General features: G+C 45.1%; 1 protein-coding gene across 3 annotated transcripts in view; it reads right to left on the bottom strand.

Annotated features, from left to right (window-relative positions):
- Positions 1-14,046: 14,046 nt before the first annotated feature.
- The window catches only part of vgll4a (vestigial-like family member 4a), an 8,618-nt gene continuing 3,169 nt past the window's right edge, over positions 14,047-19,495 (bottom strand). For all 3 annotated transcript variants that reach the window (XM_034172784.1, XM_034172786.1, XM_034172785.1), the window contains 3 exons: positions 17,670-17,871; positions 17,418-17,532; positions 14,047-16,040 (listed from right to left, as the gene is read on the bottom strand). In XM_034172784.1, the coding sequence (XP_034028675.1) occupies positions 15,826-16,040; positions 17,418-17,532; positions 17,670-17,871 (532 nt within the window). In that variant the 3' untranslated portion in view covers positions 14,047-15,825. The remainder of the gene's footprint in view (positions 16,041-17,417; positions 17,533-17,669; positions 17,872-19,495) is intronic.

The raw sequence follows: 19,495 nt of genomic DNA, 5'->3' as shown, positions 1-19,495 counted from the left end.
CAATGGAGGTGTTTTTCCTGTCGCGACCCCCCGCGGTCGGGTCCGGCCCGACATGCGACTCTGCCCGCACGTTCTTTCATTACAAAATGTCCGTTATCAATGGAATGTCCGAATAAACTCCTCATGCCGACTTCTTCTGAAAGTTCTCTGTTCTCTGACGACTTCCTGAGTCAACAGAGCCTGAAATGTTTTCAACTTGAAACGGTGAGACGCTGCCGCCTCGAAGCGCAGATCGCCGTCAGGCACCGTGGGCCGTCCTTAAAACGACACTACCAGACCAAAATCTCTCATCAGCTGTTAAAATTTTTACCGAAAACCAGCTGAATTTATCGAATGGTGTCCACTCAGTTGTGCCTTACAGTTTTGAAAAAAATTTTGATCAAACAAAGCAGCAGTCTCTGAGCCATTCCTAAACAATGAAAAAATCGACGAGAGGGTGGGCGACTCCTCACTCAAAGACTGCCCACAGGCGAATGACGTAACAGACAGGCATGAAAAAACTCTCGCATGCCCACGAGGGTTCAAGCATGTCTGATGTAATCACACGTGATTCAAATCCATATGGTTTTTGAAAAAAATAATAAGGTCGGATACTTTTCTAATAGACCTTGTATATTTATAATTTTGTAAAGTGATTCCAGCAGATTTAAACTGGAAACCACAATTTTCCATTAGACCAATGTAAATAAGTACTTTGAATGAAGTGCACTGTGTTTCACTTTTTTCAGTGTACCATACTATACCATACCAAGCCATAAAATACCATACCATACCAAGCCATAAAATACCATACAAAGCTATAAAATACCATACCAAGCCATAAAATACCATAGCAAGCCATAAAATACCATACAAAGCCATAAAATACCATACCAAGCCATAAAATACTATACCATACCAAACCATAAAATACCATACCATATACCATACTACACTATACCAAACCATAGCAGGTACGTATAGCTTATTAATGTCCAAAAAAGACCTACAAACTTTAAGTTCTTAGATTTTAGTGTTTAGAATTTTGTACCCTGTGTTGGTGTGGGGCCGCCAGAAGAGGAGGTACTGCTGGCCCACCACCACCAGAGGGCACCCTGCCTGGAGTGCGGGCTCCAGGCACCAGAGGGCGCTGCCGCCTAACAGGAGTAGCCGGGGTGACAGCTGACGCTCATCACCTATGACAGCTGTCACCACTCATCTGATCAGCCTCAGTATATCAGCAAGACGTCATCTCCACCTCTTTGCCGAGATATCGCTCTACCAAGGAGGTAACGTACTCAGCCAATTGTGTTATCGTCTGACAATAATACTTTGTTGCTTGTGTGTAGGACAGCTGGAGACTGTATTGGACTTTATTGGATAAGTACTCACATTCCTACACTACAGTATTTTCTGACGAGAGGTGGAGGTGGTGTTTCCACCCTACGTGCTGCTGGGTGCAGACGCACCCACATCTGACTGTTTCTGTTCCTCGCCAGCAGTACCGGATCCGACGAGCGGAGGCAGTGGCCACCTGGGAGTTCGGGACTTGGCGGCTCCAGTATTCCCGGGGTTCGGTGGCGGAGGAAATCGGGTGGTTCCGGTTCGACTTGGACAGACGTCTCCTATCTTCGAGCCTGCCCACACGACACCGTTGGAATTCGGCTTATACTTGGACATTGTAATCAGTGTGTTTGTTGTGCGTGTTTCACAACAGTAAAGCATTGTTATTTGACTTCCTCCATTGTCCGTTCATTTGCGCCCCCTGTTGTGGGTCCGTGTTCCTACACTTTCCCAACAGGATATCTCGGCCAACGTCATGGATCCCGAGGGGCGTCAACCGGCTGTTGAACGGCCAATGGAAGAACAGGGCGCACAGGCGTCCGCAGGAGGAATGATCGGTGAGTTGCAGCGGATCCTCACCGCTTTCACGGCTCGGTTGGATTTACTACCGAGCAGAACGTCCTCCTTAACCGCAGGGTGGAGGCTCTCGCCGCGCAGGTGGAGGCGCGCCCCTCAGGGCGCTGCTGCGGCTCTCCCTCCTGTCGACCCTGTGCGTAACAGTGACGTTCCACAGGTCGTTCAACGACCCCTCCCACCTTCCCCGGAAGCATACATAAGCCCTCCAGAGCCATACGGAGGTTGTGTGGAAACGTGCGCGGACTTCCTTATGCAGTGTTCGCTCGTCTTCGCACAACATCCTGTCATGTACGCGACTGAGGCTAGCAAGATAGCTTATGTAATAAACCTGCTTCGCGGTGAGGCACGCGCTTGGGCTACAGTGCTCTGGGAGCAGAATTCACGGCTCCTTCAGACATATGATGGGTTTGTGAGGGAGTTCAGAACAGTGTTCGATCACCCAATAGAGGAGAGACCGCTTCAGCCGTGCTGCTGTCAATGAGACAGGGGCGCCGGAGCACAGCTGCCTATGCAGTCGACTTCCGCATCGCGGCTGCGAGGTCCGCTGGAATAGCACTGCCCTCCGCGCCGCCTTTGTAAACGGACTGTCATTGGTTCTAAAGGAGCACCTGGTGCTAAGGACGAACCGCGGGATTTAGATGGGCTTATTGATCTCGTCATACGATTAGACAATCGTTAGAAGAACGCCGTCGGGAACGAGACGAAGGGCGTGGCCGGGCACGCGCCGTCCCTCTCCCTTCCGGTTCCGACCGCGTTCCGCCCTCCCCACGCTCCACGGCCCCTGCGCATCCGTGTGGTCACAGCTCCCCCTGTTGACGAAGCTATGGACACGAGCAGGGCCACTTTTAGGGCACCAGATACACAGAGGAGGCTGGCCCGTGGAGCGTGTTTTGTTTGGTGGCTCGATGGAGCATCAGGTAGAGACTGCCCCGAGCGGTTAAACACCAACGCCCGCCCCTAGAAACTGGGCTAGGGGGTGGCCGAGACATTCACTGTGGTACACACCCACATTGCCACAACGACTCCAGTTACGATCCTTTATGAGGATTCAACCCTGAAGGCCCCAGCACTGGTGGACACCGCTCTGAAGGGAATCTGTTAGACAGCAGATGGGCCAGGAGATAGGGCTAGCACTAGATGGCTCCCTACTCCCTCCAATCATGCATAAGACACCACCTGTAACTCTGGTGGTGTCAGGAAATCACCGGGAGGAGATCGAGGTTTTTTTGTGACTCCCTGCTACCTCCCGTGTGATTTTAGGGTTCCCCTGGATGTTAAAACACAATCCCTGGATCGATTGGCGTCCGGGTAGTGGTTCAGTGGAGCGAGACCTGCCATCGGGTATGTTTAGGTTCCTCGGTTCCTCCCGGTTCCCCAGGCTAAGGAGGAGGTCAGAGTCCACCCAATCTAGGGACGGTGCCGGGTGGAGTACCACGACCTTGCAGATGTGTTCAGTAAGGATCTGGCGCTCACCCTTCCCCCCCACCGTCCATACGATTGTGCCATTGATTTGGTTCCAGGCGTTGAGTTCCCGTCCAGCAGGCTGTACAACCTCTCACGACCTGAGCGCGAATCAATGGAGACCTACATCCGGGACTCTTTAGCCGCCGGGTTGATCCGGAATTCCACCTCCCCGATGGGTGCAGGTTTCTTTTTTGTGGGTAAAAAAGACGGCGGACTTCGTCCATGCATTGATTATAGGGGACTGAACGAAATCACGGTTCGTAATCGATACCCGTTGCCCCTATTGGATTCAGTGTTCACGCCCCTGCATGGAGCCCGAATATTCACTAAGCTAGATCTTAGGAATGCGTATCACCTGGTTCGGATCCGGAAGGGAGACGAGTGGAAGACGGCAATTAACACCCCCTTAGGTCACTTTGAGTACCTGGTCATGCCGTTCGGCCTCACAAACGCCCCCGCGACATTCCAAGCTTTGGTTAATGATGTCTTGCGGGATTTCCTGCACCGATTCGTCTTCGTATATCTAGACGATATACTCATCTTTTCTCCGGATCCTGAGACCCATGTCCGGCATGTACGTCAGGTCCTGCAGCGGTTGTTGGAGAACCGGCTGGTTTGTGAAGGGCGAGAAGTGTGAGTTTCCACCGCACTTCTTTGTCCTTCCTGGGGTTTATCATCTCCCCCAACTCCGTCGCTCCTGATCCGGCCAAGGTTGCGGCGGTGAGAGACTGGCCCCAACCCACTAGCCGTAGGAAGCTGCAACAGGTCCTCGGCTTTGCTAATTTCTACAGGAGGTTTATTAAGGGCTACAGTCAGGTAGTTAGCCCCCTGACAGCCCTGACCTCACCAAAAGTCCCCTTCACCTGGTCGGATCGTTGCGACGCCGCGTTCAAGGAGTTGAAACGGCGCTTCTCGTCTGCACCCGTTCTGGTGCAGCCCGATCCTAGTCGCCAGTTAGTGGTTGAAGTGGACGCCTCGGACTCAGGGATAGGAGCTGTGCTTTCCCAGAGCGGGAAGACCGATAAGGTCCTTCACCCGTGTGCCTATTTTTCCCACAGGTTGACCCCGGCCGAACGGAATTATGACGTCGGCAATCGAGAACTCCTTGCGGTGAAAGAGGCTCTTGAAGAGTGGAGACATCTGTTGGAGGGAACGTCCCGTGCCATTCACGGTTTTCACTGACCACCGGAACCTGGAGTATATCAGACCGCCAAGCGGGCTGAACCCCAGGCAAAGCCCGCTGGTCACTGTGTCTTCGGGCCGTTTGACTTCCGGATCACCTACCGTCCCGGACCAAAAACCAGAGATCGTATGCCTTGTCCCGGGTACATGAAGATAAAGTCAAAACGGAGTTGTCGGATCCACCGGAACCCATCATCCCGGAGTCCACTATCGTGGCCACCCTCACCTGGGACGTAGAGAGAACCGTCCGGGAGGCCCTGGCATGAAGCCCGACCCCGGAACTGGGCCGAAGAACAACTCTACGTCCCACCAGAAGCTAGGGCTGCAGTCCTGGACTTCTGTCACGGCTCTAAGCTCTCCTGTCATCCAGGGGTGCGAAGAACCGTGGCAGTTGTCCGGCAGCGCTTCTGGGGGGCGTCCCTAGAGGCCGACGTCCGGATTATATCTATGCCTGCACCACCTGCGCCAGGGGCAAGGCTGACCATCGCAGGGCTTCGGGACTGCTCCAGCCGCTGCCCGTGCCCCATCGCCCCTGGTCCCACATCGGCCTGGATTTTGTCACGGGCCTCCCGCCGTCCCAGGGCAACACCACCATTCTCACGATAGTGGACCGGTTCTCCAAGGCGGCCCACTTCGTGGCCCTCCCGAAGCTCCCGACGGCCCAGGAGACAGCGGACCTCCTGGTTCACCACGTCGTCCGGCTGCCATGGGGATCCCAACAGACATCGTCTCCGATCGTGGTCCCCAGTTCTCCTCGCACGTCTGGAGGAGCTTCTGCCGGGAACTGGGGGCCACGGTGAGTCTCTCATCGGGTATCATCCCAGACCAACGGGCAAGCAGAACGGGCCAATCAGGAGATGGAGCAGGCCCTGCGTTGCATGACAGCCGCGCACCCGGCGGCCTGGAGCACCCATCTGGCCTGGATCGAGTATGCCCATAACAGCCAAGTGTCGTCAGCCACCGGCCTCTCCCCTTTCGAGGTATGTCTGGGGTACCAACCTCCTTTGTTTCCGGTGGTTGAGGGAGAGGTCGGTGTGCCCTCGGTCCAGGCCCACCTACGGAAGTGCCGTCGGGTGTGGCGTGCCGCCCGTTCTGCCTTGCTGAGGGCCCGGATGAGGACGAAGGCCCATGCAGACCGTCGGCGGACCCCAGCCCCTACGTACCGGCCAGGGCAGGCAGTGTGGTTGTCTACCAAGGACATACCCCTTCAAGTGGACTCCCCTAAACTGCAGGACCGGTATATCGGTCCATTCAAAATCGTCAAGGTCATCAGTCCAGCTGCAGTGAGGCTTCAGCTTCCGGCCTCACTGCGGATCCATCCCGTTTTTCACGTGTCCCGGATCAAGCCTCACACCTCACCCCTCTGTACTCCCGGTCCGGCACCACCTCCTGCCCGGATCATCGATGGCGAGCCGGCTTGGACTGTGCGCCGGCTCTTGGACGTCCGTAGGATGGGCCGGGGCTTCCAGTATTTGGTGGGACTGGGAGGGGTACGGACCTGAGAACGCTCCTGGGTGAAGAGGAGCTTCATCCTGGACCCGGCCCTCCTGGCCGATTTCTACCGCCGCCACTTGGACAAGCCTGGTCGGGGCGCCGAGAGCACCCGTTGAGGGGCTGGTCCTGTTGTGTGGGCCGCCAGAAGAGGAGGTACTGCTGGCCCACCACCACCAGAGGGCACCCTGCCTGGAGTGCGGCTCCAAGCACCAGAGGGCGGCTGCCGCCTAACAGGAGTAGCCGGGGTGACAGCTGACGCTCATCACCTATGACAGCTGTCACCACCTCATCTGATCAGCATCAGTATATCAGCAGACGTCATCTCCACCTCTTTGCCGAGATATCGCTCTACCAAGGAGGTAACGTACTCAGCCAATTGTGTTATCGTCTGACAATAATACTTTGTTGCTTGTGTGTAGGACAGCTGGAGACTGTATTGGACTTTATTGGATAAGTACTCACATTCCTACACTACAGTATTTTTCTGACGAGAGGTGGAGGTGGTGTTTCCACCCTACGTGCTGCTGGGTGCAGACGCACCCACATCTGACTGTTTCTGTTCCTCGCCAGCAGTACCGGATCCGACGAGCGGAGGCAGTGGCCACCTGAGAGTTCGGGACTTGGGGCTCCAGTATTCCCGGGGTTCGGTGGCGGAGGAAATCGGGTGGTTCCGGTTCGACTTGGACAGACGTCTCCTATCTTCGAGCCTGCCCACACGACACCGTTGGAATTCGGCTTATACTTGGACATTGTAATCAGTTGTGTTTGTTGTGCGTGTTTCACAACAGTAAAGCATTGTTATTTGACTTCCTCCATTGTCCGTTCATTTGCGCCCCCTGTTGTGGGTCCGTGTTCCTACACTTTCCCAACACCCTGCCTCACACCCTATGACCGCTGTGGTAGGCTCCAGGACCCCCCCCCCCCCCCCCATGACCCTTTTTCTGACTGTCCTCCCTTTTTTGTTCCCAAAAAAAGGGGAGGACAGTCAGATGAACATTTTTATTATGAAAAAAAGGAGAATGATGATGCAACAGAACCACAGTATCCTATAATTGAGCTGAAAAGTAATATACATTGTCTACATGATACACCAGAAAAAAATAATAAGATGCTCTGAGGGACGTGAGCACAGCGACCAACGAGAACAATTCCAGCTTGGTTGGCATCCAGCATTTTTACAATTTTAACACATTTACCATTTTATCAAAAGCTTCATTGCATCAAACATTTCCTGGATATTGTATTGTGAACTGTTTGTAATTTGTGTCTGTAGCATGGCCCAAGCAGAGGGTCACCCCTTTGAGTCTGGTCTGCTTGAGGTTTCTTTCCTCAGAGGGAGTTTTTCCTCACCACTGTCGCCTGTGTGCTTGCTTAGTTGGTAAGGTTAGAACTTACTTGTGTAAAATCCAGTGTGTATATATATATATATATATATATATATATATATATATACACTCAACAAAAATATAAACGCAACACTTTTGGTTTTGCTCCCATTTTGTATGATATGAACTCAAAGATCTAAAACTTTTTCCACATACACAATATCACCATTTCTCTCAAATATTGTTCACAAACCAGTCTAAATCTGTGATAGTGAGCACTTCTCCTTTGCTGAGATAATCCATCCTACCTCACAGGTGTGCCATATCAAGATGCTGATTAGACACCATGATTAGTACACAGGTGTGCCTTAGACTGCCCACAATAAAAGGCCACTCTGAAAGGTGCAGTTTTGTTTTATGGGGGGGGGATAACCAGTCAGTATCTGGTGTGACCACCATTTGCCCTCATGCAGTACAACACATCTCCTTCGCATAGAGTTGATCAGGTTGTCAATTGGTGGCCTGTGGAATGTTGGTCCACTCCTCTTCAATGCTGTGTTGAAGTTGCTGGATATTGGCAGGACTGGTACACGCTGTCGTATACGCCGGTCCAGAGCATCCCAAACATGCTCAATGGGTGAGTATCCGGCCATGCAAGAACTGGGACATTTTCAGCTTCCAAGAATTGTGTACAGATCCTTGCAACATGGGGCCGTGCATTATCCTGCTGCAACATGAGGTGATGTTCTTGGATGTATGGCACAATGGACCTCAGGATCTCGTCACGGTATCTCTGTGCATTCAAAATGCCATCAATAAAATGCACCTGTGTTCTTCATCCATAATAGACGCGGCCCATACCATAACCCCACCGCCACCATGGGCCACTCGATCCCCAACAATGACATCAGAAAACCACTCACCCACACGACGCCACACACGCTGTCTGCCATCTGCCCTGACAGTGTGAACCGGGATTCATCCGTGAAGAGAACACCTCTCCAACGTGCCAAACGCCAGCGAATGTGAGCATTTGCCCACTCAAGTCGGATACGACGACGAACTGGAGTCAGGTCGAGACCCCGATGAGGACGACAAGCATGCAGATGAGTTTCCCTGAGATGGTTTCTGACAGTTTGTGCAGAAATTCCTTTGGTTATGCAAACTGATTGTTTCAGCAGCTGTCCGAGTGGCTGGTCTCAGACGATTTTGGAGGTGAACATGCTGGATGTGGAGGTCCTGGGCTGGTGTGGTTAGACGTGGTCTGCAGTTGTGAGGCTGGTTGGATGTACTGCCAAATTCTCTGAAACGCCTTTGGGGACGGCTTATGGTAGAGAAATGAACATTCAATACCGAGCAACAGCTCTGGTTGACATTCCTGCTGTCAGCATGCCAATTGCACGCTCCCTCAAATCTTGCGACATCTGTGGCATTGTGCTGTGTGATAAAACTGCACCTTTCAGAGTGGCCTTTATTGTGGGCAGTCTAAGGCACACCTGTGCACTAATCATGGTGTCTAATCAGCATCTTGATATGGCACACCTGTGAGGTGGGATGGATTATCTCAGCAAAGGAGAGTGCTCACTATCACAGATTTAGACTGGTTTGTGAACAATATTTGAGGGAAATGGTGATATTGTGTATGTGGAAAAAATTTTAGATCTTTGAGTTCATCTCATACAAAATGGGAGCAAAACCAAAAGTGTGGCGTTTATATTTTTGTTGAGTGTATATATATATGAAAATAAATTAAAGAACAACGAACTGCAGAGAGGAATTTAACTTAGTGGAATAATGCTATGATGGAGTCTGTAGAGGTTCTCAGAGGGTGCCACGTGATTTTACAACCCCAGTGTGGTTCTGATGGAACCAGACTGGCCGTACATTCATTGAAACTTCTGACCAGAAGTTTATATAATTTCATATCGGTTTTAATAATACAGGAAGGCAATACTAGATAATGGGTCCTTCACCTTGCCTAAAGAAGCCGTGATCGATTCATTAATTTGTGTGTGCAGCAAGAACAGGCCCAAACTCATCTGAAAAAAGATGAGTAAAATTTAATAGGAATACTGTCTAAGCTGGAGATTTTCCCTTGTTCATAGGATGAAGTGCAAATCCTAGTTCAGTAGGGGTTAGTGATGGATTCGTGTTAACTCACAGACAAGCAGATTAAGCAAGAAGAAAAAGGATAAGAAGGTGTCAGGTTTGGAATTTGACTGAGGAATGACGCTCACTGTAAAAAAAAAAAAGCAAGAAGTTTTGTTTATGCAGTTTTGATCAGTCAGGATTTTTCTCTATCTGGATTTTACAGCTGCAGTGTTGGAAAACTTGTCATTAGTGCTTAACCAAAGACAAAGTACAGTACGGCCCATAAGTATTTGGACAGTGACACCATTTTTATAACTTTGCCTATGCATGCCACCTCAGTGAAGGTGAAACAATTAAGATGTTCTTCTAATGTGACTTCCAGCTTTAACCTCAGAGGATTTAAAAAAAAAAAATGTTGCATTAACCAGTTAGGAATTACAGCCATTTTTATAAAGATTTCCTCCATTCCTCAGAGAGTCCCATAAGTAATTAAGACAAAACTAAATATGAGGATTACTGTTAATACAAACCGCTGCTTTTACAACCAGATACAGGGACATTTCCAAGTCACTGACTATGGACTTGGACTTGATTTACATCCGTGTTTAAGAAATACAATCAGTATGGTCCTGTAAGGTAAATCTGTCAGATGTAGACACAGGACACAAGTGAAGTGAAGCCACCAAGACACCCATGATAACTCTCAAGAGATATCTATGCCGTGACCTGCTGTGACCATGCACACACTAGGGCAATGTTTGTGACAGAGATCAAGAAAACAGATTAGAAATAAATCCTGGAAGACATTCTTTCCATTTTAGTGCATTATACCAAAAATGAGATTGATCACAACTGTGTTTGCTATTTTCACAGGTAACTGCAATTTCAGCTTTATTTGTTTTAATTTTTCTTTGGTTTGTCAAAACATTGCTGTTAAATCAGGCATTTTAGACTGCAGCAATCTCCAAAATCCTGATGGGACTGACAAGCAGAAATTAAAAACAACACAGCTGACAAAGTCACTATAGGGAATTTCAGACTGTCACCCAGCTGTTTCTTAATTTTAGTAGGTTTCTGGTTTCTAAGTAGAGTTGTTTGGAAAGTAAACTATCTTATCAGGTCATAATGTGATAGTAGTGAGAAACTGAGGTTCTAGATAGTGAATGGGGGTTTTGGTCCAAATCTCATTGATAGTACTTTAATATAAACTGAATTGAAATTCTGTTCAAATGTCAGTTTCCTGATTTGGTTTTGCCCCCCAATTCCAAAACAACCAGCATTCCTTCAAAAGTATCACGTAGGAGAAATAATCTATGATTCTAATGGCACCCGCAGTGGCAGCGCTCAACAAACGTTGAAATTATGTGAGGTGTTTGGTGACAACCACTGTCTTCTATACAACCTCAAGAATACAGTAATGTCCTTTAGGGACAGCTATCTAAAAAGGGTAGATTTCCCTATGTTTAAATTAAATGGTGAAGTACTGAAAGAAACTGACTCATGTAGAGACACATAATCAGTGATGACCTTGATATAGCCAGAAAATGCAAGTGATCCTACACAAATTTCATGTGTAATATTGATATTAAATTAACCTTGTTTCATTCCTACTGCTTTTCTGTGTACACAGCTCAACTTTGGTAGAACGACACGAAATCATCTATAAACAAACTGTATGTGTCCTATAGCGTAACATCTTTAAATTATTCATTGGATTCTCCAAATATGAGAGTACAAGTACACGCTGCACAGTCTTTGACATACTGTGTTGTCAGGCTGCGGTCAGGAATTTGGTATATCGGCTCATGCAGCATTTAGACACGTCTGTGAATCCCATCATATGTGCAATTCTTAACACCAACTTAAAATATAGGTCCAGGATCAGGGCCCACTGGTTAAGGATGTTACATACAAACTTCACGGTATAAGTCTGTAACTGCCCACATATGGACTTACGAACATGTCATGTATCTATGTACTCATGTGTCATTATTATTATTATCATTATTATAATCTTGGATAGTGTTTTTTTTTTTTTTAAAGGCTTTTGGGCAGATTTAAGATGAGGGGTATGACCAAAACCCAATCAAATAATTTTCTTTATTTAAAAAAAAAAGCATGAAAAATGGATTATAGAAGCCAAACTGAAATGTGAGTGTTTTCATTTCTGGCTTCCCAGTGAGTTTACATTTTAGAAATTTAAAGGTCTACATAATCCTCCATCCATACCGTTTCCAAACTACAAACACACCTCAAATGACAGAAAACATTTAATTTATACCGAAACTGTGCCGAGTAAAACACCCACTCCTTTCCAAATGACTGACAAAGCCTGGAGAAATGCTGCATCCATACTAATCTTCACAGTGATGACGTGCATTTTTCTTTGATCTCGAGGCACCTGGACAAATTTGGGACGTGTCTGAAGTGGTTTAACATCGCCATCTGCTGGCTGCGAAAGAGACGACAGTTTTAATCAACAACCCATCCCACAGGCTGCAGCCACATTTGTTGACGTTTTCTCAACATTTGGCGCTTCTACAAGGTTGCTACTCACAGGATCCTCATCACTCCGTCCTCTCATGCGTTTGTCCTGTTTCTTGCTTTAAGTGTGTCAAAAGATGTTGTCACACATAGAAACACTTAAGTGGCTTCATTCAGCCGTCACATCTGCAGGTGTTATACATTACGACTGCCGGGATTTTTTTTCCTGCAATCATGAAGCAGAAGAAAGCTGAACAAAATGTTGCTGTTTAGAGGCCAACATGCTAATGAGACAACAAATAGCCCCCCCCCCCCCTTTTTTATTTATTTTTGCAGAAATCCAGTACAAAATCTTCCATAATGTGCAACATTTTGCTGCTGTACACTAGTCTTGTTTGCAGCCCATCTCAATACCAGGGAAGAGGGTATAGATTCTGAAAATTCATCCAAGGTAGAAGCCAGTCACGGCAACATTAGATCCAGGAATTGTAAAAATACTTGTGGGGGCAAGGGTTAATATCAAATTTGAGCACATTCAATGTGTCAGTAACTTTTCACATATTTGATCCACTGTCGATTTTGCAAGTTTCACAGTCACAAAGAGTACATTAGTAACACATGATGCTGTCATGGTTTAAAATCCTGCAGGGCAGCAAGGTCCCCCTGCTCAAGCCAGCACATGTCCAGGCCAGTTTGAAGTTCACCAATGACCATCTGGATGATCCAGAGGAGGCATGGGAGAAGGTCATGTGTCAGATGAGACCAGAATAGAGCTTTTTGGTATCAACTCCACTCGCCGTGTTTGGAGGATGAGAACAACCCCACCATCCCAACTGTGAAGCATGAGGTGGAAACAATTTTGGGGGGGTGATTTTTCTGCAAAGGGGACAGGAGACTGCACCGTATTGAAGGCAGGATGGATGGGGTCATGTATCGCGAGATTCTGGCAAACAACCTCCTCCCCTCAGTAAGAGCATTAAAGATGGGTCATGGCTGGGTTTTCCAGCACAATTACCCCACAACAGCCAGGGCAACTATCGAATGGCTCCATAAGAAGCATTTCAAGGTCCTGGAGTGGCCTGGCCAGTCTCCAGACCTGAACTCAATAGAAAATCTGTGGAGGGGAGCTGAAACTCCAAACCTGAAAGATCTATTGAAGATCTGTATGGAGTAGTGGACCAAAATCCCTGCTGCAGTGTGCAAACTTGGTCAAGAAACATCTGACCTCTGTAACGGCAAACAAAGCTTCCTGTACCAAATATTAAGATCTGTTTTTCCTATGTGTCAAATACTTATTTCATGCAATAAAATGCAGATTAATTATTTAAGAATCATACAATGTGATTTTCTGATTTTTTTTTTTTTTCCGTCTCTCGCAGTTGAAGTTTACCTATGATAAAAATTACACACCTCTCCATTTTTTGTAGGTAGGAAAACTTGCAAAATCGACTGGATCAAATACATATTTGCCTCACTGTATCTAACATTTTGTTTGATTAAGCATCACGCCCCCCCCCCCCCCCACACAAATTTATGCAAAAATAAATCAGTCAACCACAGGATTTTAATGCGCACTAAAATGCCAACTGCAGATTTTATGCATCCAAAACCCTGTGCATTGATTTAGTAGATTTGAATACAAAGAAACTTCAAATTATTGCTCTAACTCAAGGCAATACAATTTAACACCCACTACATAAATATATGTTTATGACAACAGTGCATAACATGCAAGAAATCAAAACGGAATTTTTTTTCCCAAAGATAGTCATTTATTTGGATGAGCATAAGTACAAAAGAGTGGTGTTTTCTTCCAGAGTAGTAGAGACAACAGCAGATTAAAAAAAAAAACGCACTGTATTTTGTGAATGACACCTACAGGAGGTCATCTCTGTGCAGAGGTGGGACAAAGTCACCAGCAAGTCACTTTCAAGTCATGAATCTGCAAGTCTCAAGTCATAATGACCACCAATTGTTTGCAAGATGACTTGAGACTTGACAACTGATGACTTGAGAATGACTTGACACTGACTTTGTCCCAACTCTGTCTCTGTATACTGTCAAGATACAGGTAGTCTCTATATAGTAATTATTATTATTATTATTATTATTTTAAAGGTATTACAACTCAAACATATTACTGGGAGAAAACTCTACTTGTGTCAAACAAGCAATTCTGCTCAAAATCCCTAAAATCCACTGTGGCACACACATAAACTCTTTATAAACCGTTAGCATTATGTCTTTCTGATAGCGCACCGAGAAAGACTGTCGTGTCCCTGCACTAACTATTCATATGTCAAATGTGAAAATCAGATTAAGGATAAACTGCAAGGTAAAATAATATACATCCACACTACATACAAGTAGACTGCTTTCCAAAACCTTTATGATCATTCCGCACGGCGCAATGACAGTCTTATTAGTAACATACTATATAAAGATAGGAGAGAATGTAAAACTAATTTAACACGTAGAACATTAGAAATAGCATTTTCACAGATCATTAACTGACTTATTTAAAAAAAAAAACACCATGTTATCAGTGTTAACACAAAGTCATGCTTTCGCAAGTCTACAATTTCACAAAGATGAAAAATTAAATGAAGTCACTTGCTGACATTTTCTCTAGAATACTGAGGATTTCTGCAGTTCACACCATAATATCAAAAAGATTTTTTTTTAAATGCAAAAAAATAATGATTATAATATTGTAACAATTTGCTCAGCGACCATAAGGCAGTCACAATGGAATGTTGATGGCCTATACTATTGGATTACAGAGAACACTGCAGCTGCAGTAAAATCAAAATAAATCAGCTGTTTTCACAACGGTGGAGTGGAGAGAACGCATCACTGCATTTAGCTAAAAGTCAACATGAAAATACTGACATGTTGAGAATAAATAAAGCCACTGCTACACAAGATCAGTCGTGTCTCAAGTTAAAGGCATCCAGCTTCCACAGAGTAAGAAAACCTAACATACTGTCAGCAGACAGCCTTTCCAGAGGCTGTAATTTGTAGCTGGATGCTTGGACATCGACCTAAATACAGTAAAGAATATCAAATACAAAAAATATATATAGTGAGTACAACTGTGCCAGCAGTGAGTATTTCTGAAAATTATGGATTTAAAAAAAAAAAAAAAAAGAATCTGAGTGAATATAAAGTATACTGCGGACTAACAGTTGTAACAGAAACCAGCCGTTTTCTTAGAAAGGTACCTTCAGTCCTCAAAAAATTAAGTCAACTACGCATTAGGCTTCAAAGAAAATGAAAACTACAATTTTCTCAAAAATGGGCAGCTCAGATTCATCAAAAGGAGACAGACGGTCTTCAAAAAGCAGTGGGGTCCAGAGCCATGATTGCGTTATCACAATTTCATAACATGTATTTGTTCATCACACTGGTTCTAAGTGAAACCAGTAAACTGCCACCAACAAAATCAGAAATGCAACAGTGCAAATCAGACCTGGCTGTCCTTTTCAAGTAATATAGAGTTAAAGCACTGTCATTTCAGAATCAAAACACTGACAGCATTAGCAGAGAACAAAGACCTGATCTATGGCGTGGACACTGACAGAAATATGACAATTCTTTGGTTATCAAGGTGAAAGGCAGCTACCAAAGGACGTCAGCTCTTCACCACATTGTGAAGCTTCTATGGATGTGCATTAAAAATTATTTGACCAAAATATAGTGTTTCTTCTTTTTTATGGAAAGACTTTGGATATGTTTTATAGCTCAAATGTTGAACTCCGGGTGCACATGTGAACAGTCCATGTGAGCACCATGTGTCATACATTGTTCTTAAGAAGTTGATGCTTGTAAGACCAAACAGGCGAACTCCACTCGTATTCAAACGCGACAGAAGTGATTGTAATGTTTACACTCCTCTGCTTAACTGATCTGCCTCTGTGGTTGGAGGACCTCCACCTTTGGCTTTGATTTGAAGCCAGGCGTCTCCCAGCGCCTTCGCAAAGTGGTCATCCACTGAGCCGGTAATGGAAACCAAGTTGGAGACCGGCTCTGACTCTTTGTAGTTTTCGCCGAGGCTGCGACGGAAATGTTCCTCAATCACAGGATCACATACCATGTTAGCTGAAACAGCATTACGCATGCGGAAAGAAAGCCAAAGAAGCGCCAAATGTAATTTCAAAGCTTAATGAACAAAGACAATCATGTCAAAGAGATTGGGCATTTGAAAATGGGTTAATTATTACATACTGTGATGATTTTTAGGCGGAAAATTTAATGAGCAAGATATGAACAGTCTCACCCAATACAGAAATACAACACATTTAGCATATTTTAACACTCAAATGGATACAAAGAACAGTTGTCAAATGAGCAAAAACAAAGGTTTTTTTTTTCATTAGTCATTATTTTGTGCCATTTTGAAAACTATGCTCTAATTTGAAGGTGCACACTGTACTAGTGATGGGATGAACAACACTGGTGCGTCAACACTGTGCCGAGCACACAAGAGTGAAACCCCGTATCGGTGTGCGTATCGCTTTAAGAAAAAAATCACATGACCGATACAGGAACTGTGTCGTTCGGCTGCGCCATGCCAAATTGTGTTTATAAGGAAACAAACTGTATCGACATGTTGCGGATTTGTTGGATGGAGTTTTGCTGGTGGATTTTTGCTTGCCCTCACCTTGCTCCACTGACTTCATGGCACGTTCAAAGACGTTTCCCCAGTCTGGAATAATTTTGATCTTTTGACGCCAAATAAGATAAATCTTTTTCTCCTTTCAGCATTGTTTACTGTTATTTTTCCAATTAGATATGTTTGTACTCCTTTACAATACTGGAATAACCAGAAAACATATACACACCTTTATCAACCCGCACTGAAATGTTTATGCTCACCATCTTCATCTGTACCCTGTGAAAGAGTTTTCTAAGGCAGGGGAACTGGTGTGTAAGAGGAGAAATCGCCTTGGAGCAAAGACACTTCAGAAACCTTTGTTCTTCAATAAAAATGCATAAATGAATCTATTTTCAGTCTTTTATTTCGTATGCTTTAACACTTAAGTTAACAAATTTCCATACACAAGTTACAAATTTTAACTCTGAATTTTATTAGACAAATTTGCTATATTTTACAAACCAACTCAGTTTAGCATTTACACAAACAAGGTTTTAAGCAAATTTGAAACTCTTCTCATGAACAGCTTAACTCGACACACAAATTGAGCACATGAAATTATGCAATGATGAGATCATATTTTAAATAGAGGACTGGCGATTAACTATTTCACAGGCTGATGTTGCGTTTGCAGCACGGTAACTTTTCCATCTTATTTACCTGCAATGATTTTATAACTACTGCAGGGGTCACTATTGAGCGACCAACACAGTGTCAACACAGTGCCGACACAGTTTGTGTGGTGTGTCAATACACTCCTTGAGGTATCATCATCCCATCACTACACTGTACACTCTTTGTGAGATGTTTTAAAGGCTTACCGTTGGCCTTCGTCTGATCAGCTGGTGTGCCAGGAGAGCAGCCATTCATGTGGCAGTGCAAGAGGTTACAATTGCGGTTGTTTGCAGGGGCACAGGTGATAACTGATGGCCGATTCTAACGGAGGAGAGATAAACAGTGTCAATGAAAACAAAGTACCATGTAGGCCAATGGTCGCCAACCCTATAGACAATACTGGTAATAATTAGGCCAATTATACAGACTGATTTAATGTTATAATGAAGGTAACGTACTTGCTGTCGGTCCACAGAGCTTCTGACGCCCGCTCCCAAGTCCAAGCTGGTTTTAGTCAAGGCCAGAGGCTGGTCAACAGCAAAGCCAGAGATGGAGGAATACAGGTGGTTCCCATGGATACCATTGGAGGAGGAACTAATGTGCTCCATAGGACTGTGGATGATGCTCCAGTGCTCACTGTCTCCAGCAGATGGTTGGGTCCTTGATAAAGAGTAAACAAATGGCATCAACAGCTTTAAACTGCTGGTACATTATGCAACTTCTCAAAAATCTCACTGCCAAGTATGCCATGTTTTTGCTTATGTTTGATTTGTTAGAATTACACAAAAAGTAGTTAACAGAATTACATATACCTGGGGTAGGAGTTGGCCTGGATGTTACGCAAAGACAATCACAAAACCAGACATTCCAACTCCTCACTCAAACTCTCAAATGCTAGAATCAGGGCATCTATCGAATGCACTAAGACCACAGCACCATCAGTAGGGTTGGGTATTGAGAACCGGTTCTTTTCGAGTATTGTTAAGAAATGATTCAATCCACAGATATCAATAGCCTTTTTGCTTAACGATTCCCTAATCGGTCCTTCAGAGCAGCCATTGTTTTTGAGAGTGTTTGTCGGGAAAATGATCATTTCTCTACATTGATTATAGACCCTGCAGCAGGTCTGTAATCAACCGTTTCTGCAGCGCGACACCACTTTGAAGCGTGATCCAATGAAGCAATGCTTCGATCCACTAGCTCGTTGGTTCTTTGATTCGCTGCTCTCAAAGCCATTAAAATATCATGAGTCACTTTTGTGTGGATTAAAGTCACTAACTGGGACTCTTGTCTTGTTGCAGTCAAGAAACGAGAATCGTCCTCCGTTACGTTGGCACAGCTCCAAACACTGCATGGCTCTCTGCTGAGTCCGGTCAGAATTAGTAACTTCAACACGAATTGCCGCTTTAAATAAAATGACACCTCTTACATATGTTGTAACACAGACAAGAAACTGCAATCGACTAAAACCTTTTTTTTTTCCTCCCAAAATGAGACGTTCTGCATTCTTTGTAAATTACATCCTGACGTGCAGCACAGCTGCAAGAGCTCAGCTCTGATGTATGGAAAGACATTCATGCCAATAATGTCTGAAAGGAAATGCTTTTGTCAATAACTACAGATTTTGTTTATTTCTATTTATGTCCAGAGATCAAGGATCCACCATGTAGAGTTTATTATGTCCAAAGTTTAAGGATCCAGTAACCAATTTCATATTTATTTACTTTAAGACTCAATAAAATGTTGTTCAAGTCAATTCAATTTCAATTTAATCGGCTTATATAAAGCACCAAATCACAACAAAAGCTGTCTCAGGCGCTTCAACATAAAAAATAAATAAATAAATAAAAACATTTGAATACATAATTAAAAACAGAAGTAAAAGAATAAAACAGATACAAAATAAAAACTATTCATAAGAAAGAGAATAAAAATAGGCTTTGAGTCTTGACTTAAAAATGTCCACGGACTCCGACTGCCTCACTGTCGCAGGAAGACTGTTCCACAGAGGGATGCATAAGAAAAAGCTCTTTGACCCGCTGACATAGAAAATCTGTAAAGCCTACTTTTAGTACACAAGAAATTCACAAGAGGTATCGATAAGGAATCGAATCGATAATGGTATCGATAGATAAAATCTTATCGCGACGCATCCCTAATCATCAGAGACGTCCAGGTCAGTAAACCTTTCCTGACTAACAAAGGTACTTAAGCCACTGATTTCCACAATCATGTACAGTCGAGATACTCGAGTTTAACAATAACGCCTCATATTCACCTATTC

Source organism: Thalassophryne amazonica, chromosome 6, assembly GCF_902500255.1.
Source record: "Thalassophryne amazonica chromosome 6, fThaAma1.1, whole genome shotgun sequence".
NCBI lineage: Eukaryota > Metazoa > Chordata > Actinopteri > Batrachoidiformes > Batrachoididae > Thalassophryne > Thalassophryne amazonica.
This window is presented reverse-complemented; position numbering and strand designations above follow the sequence as displayed.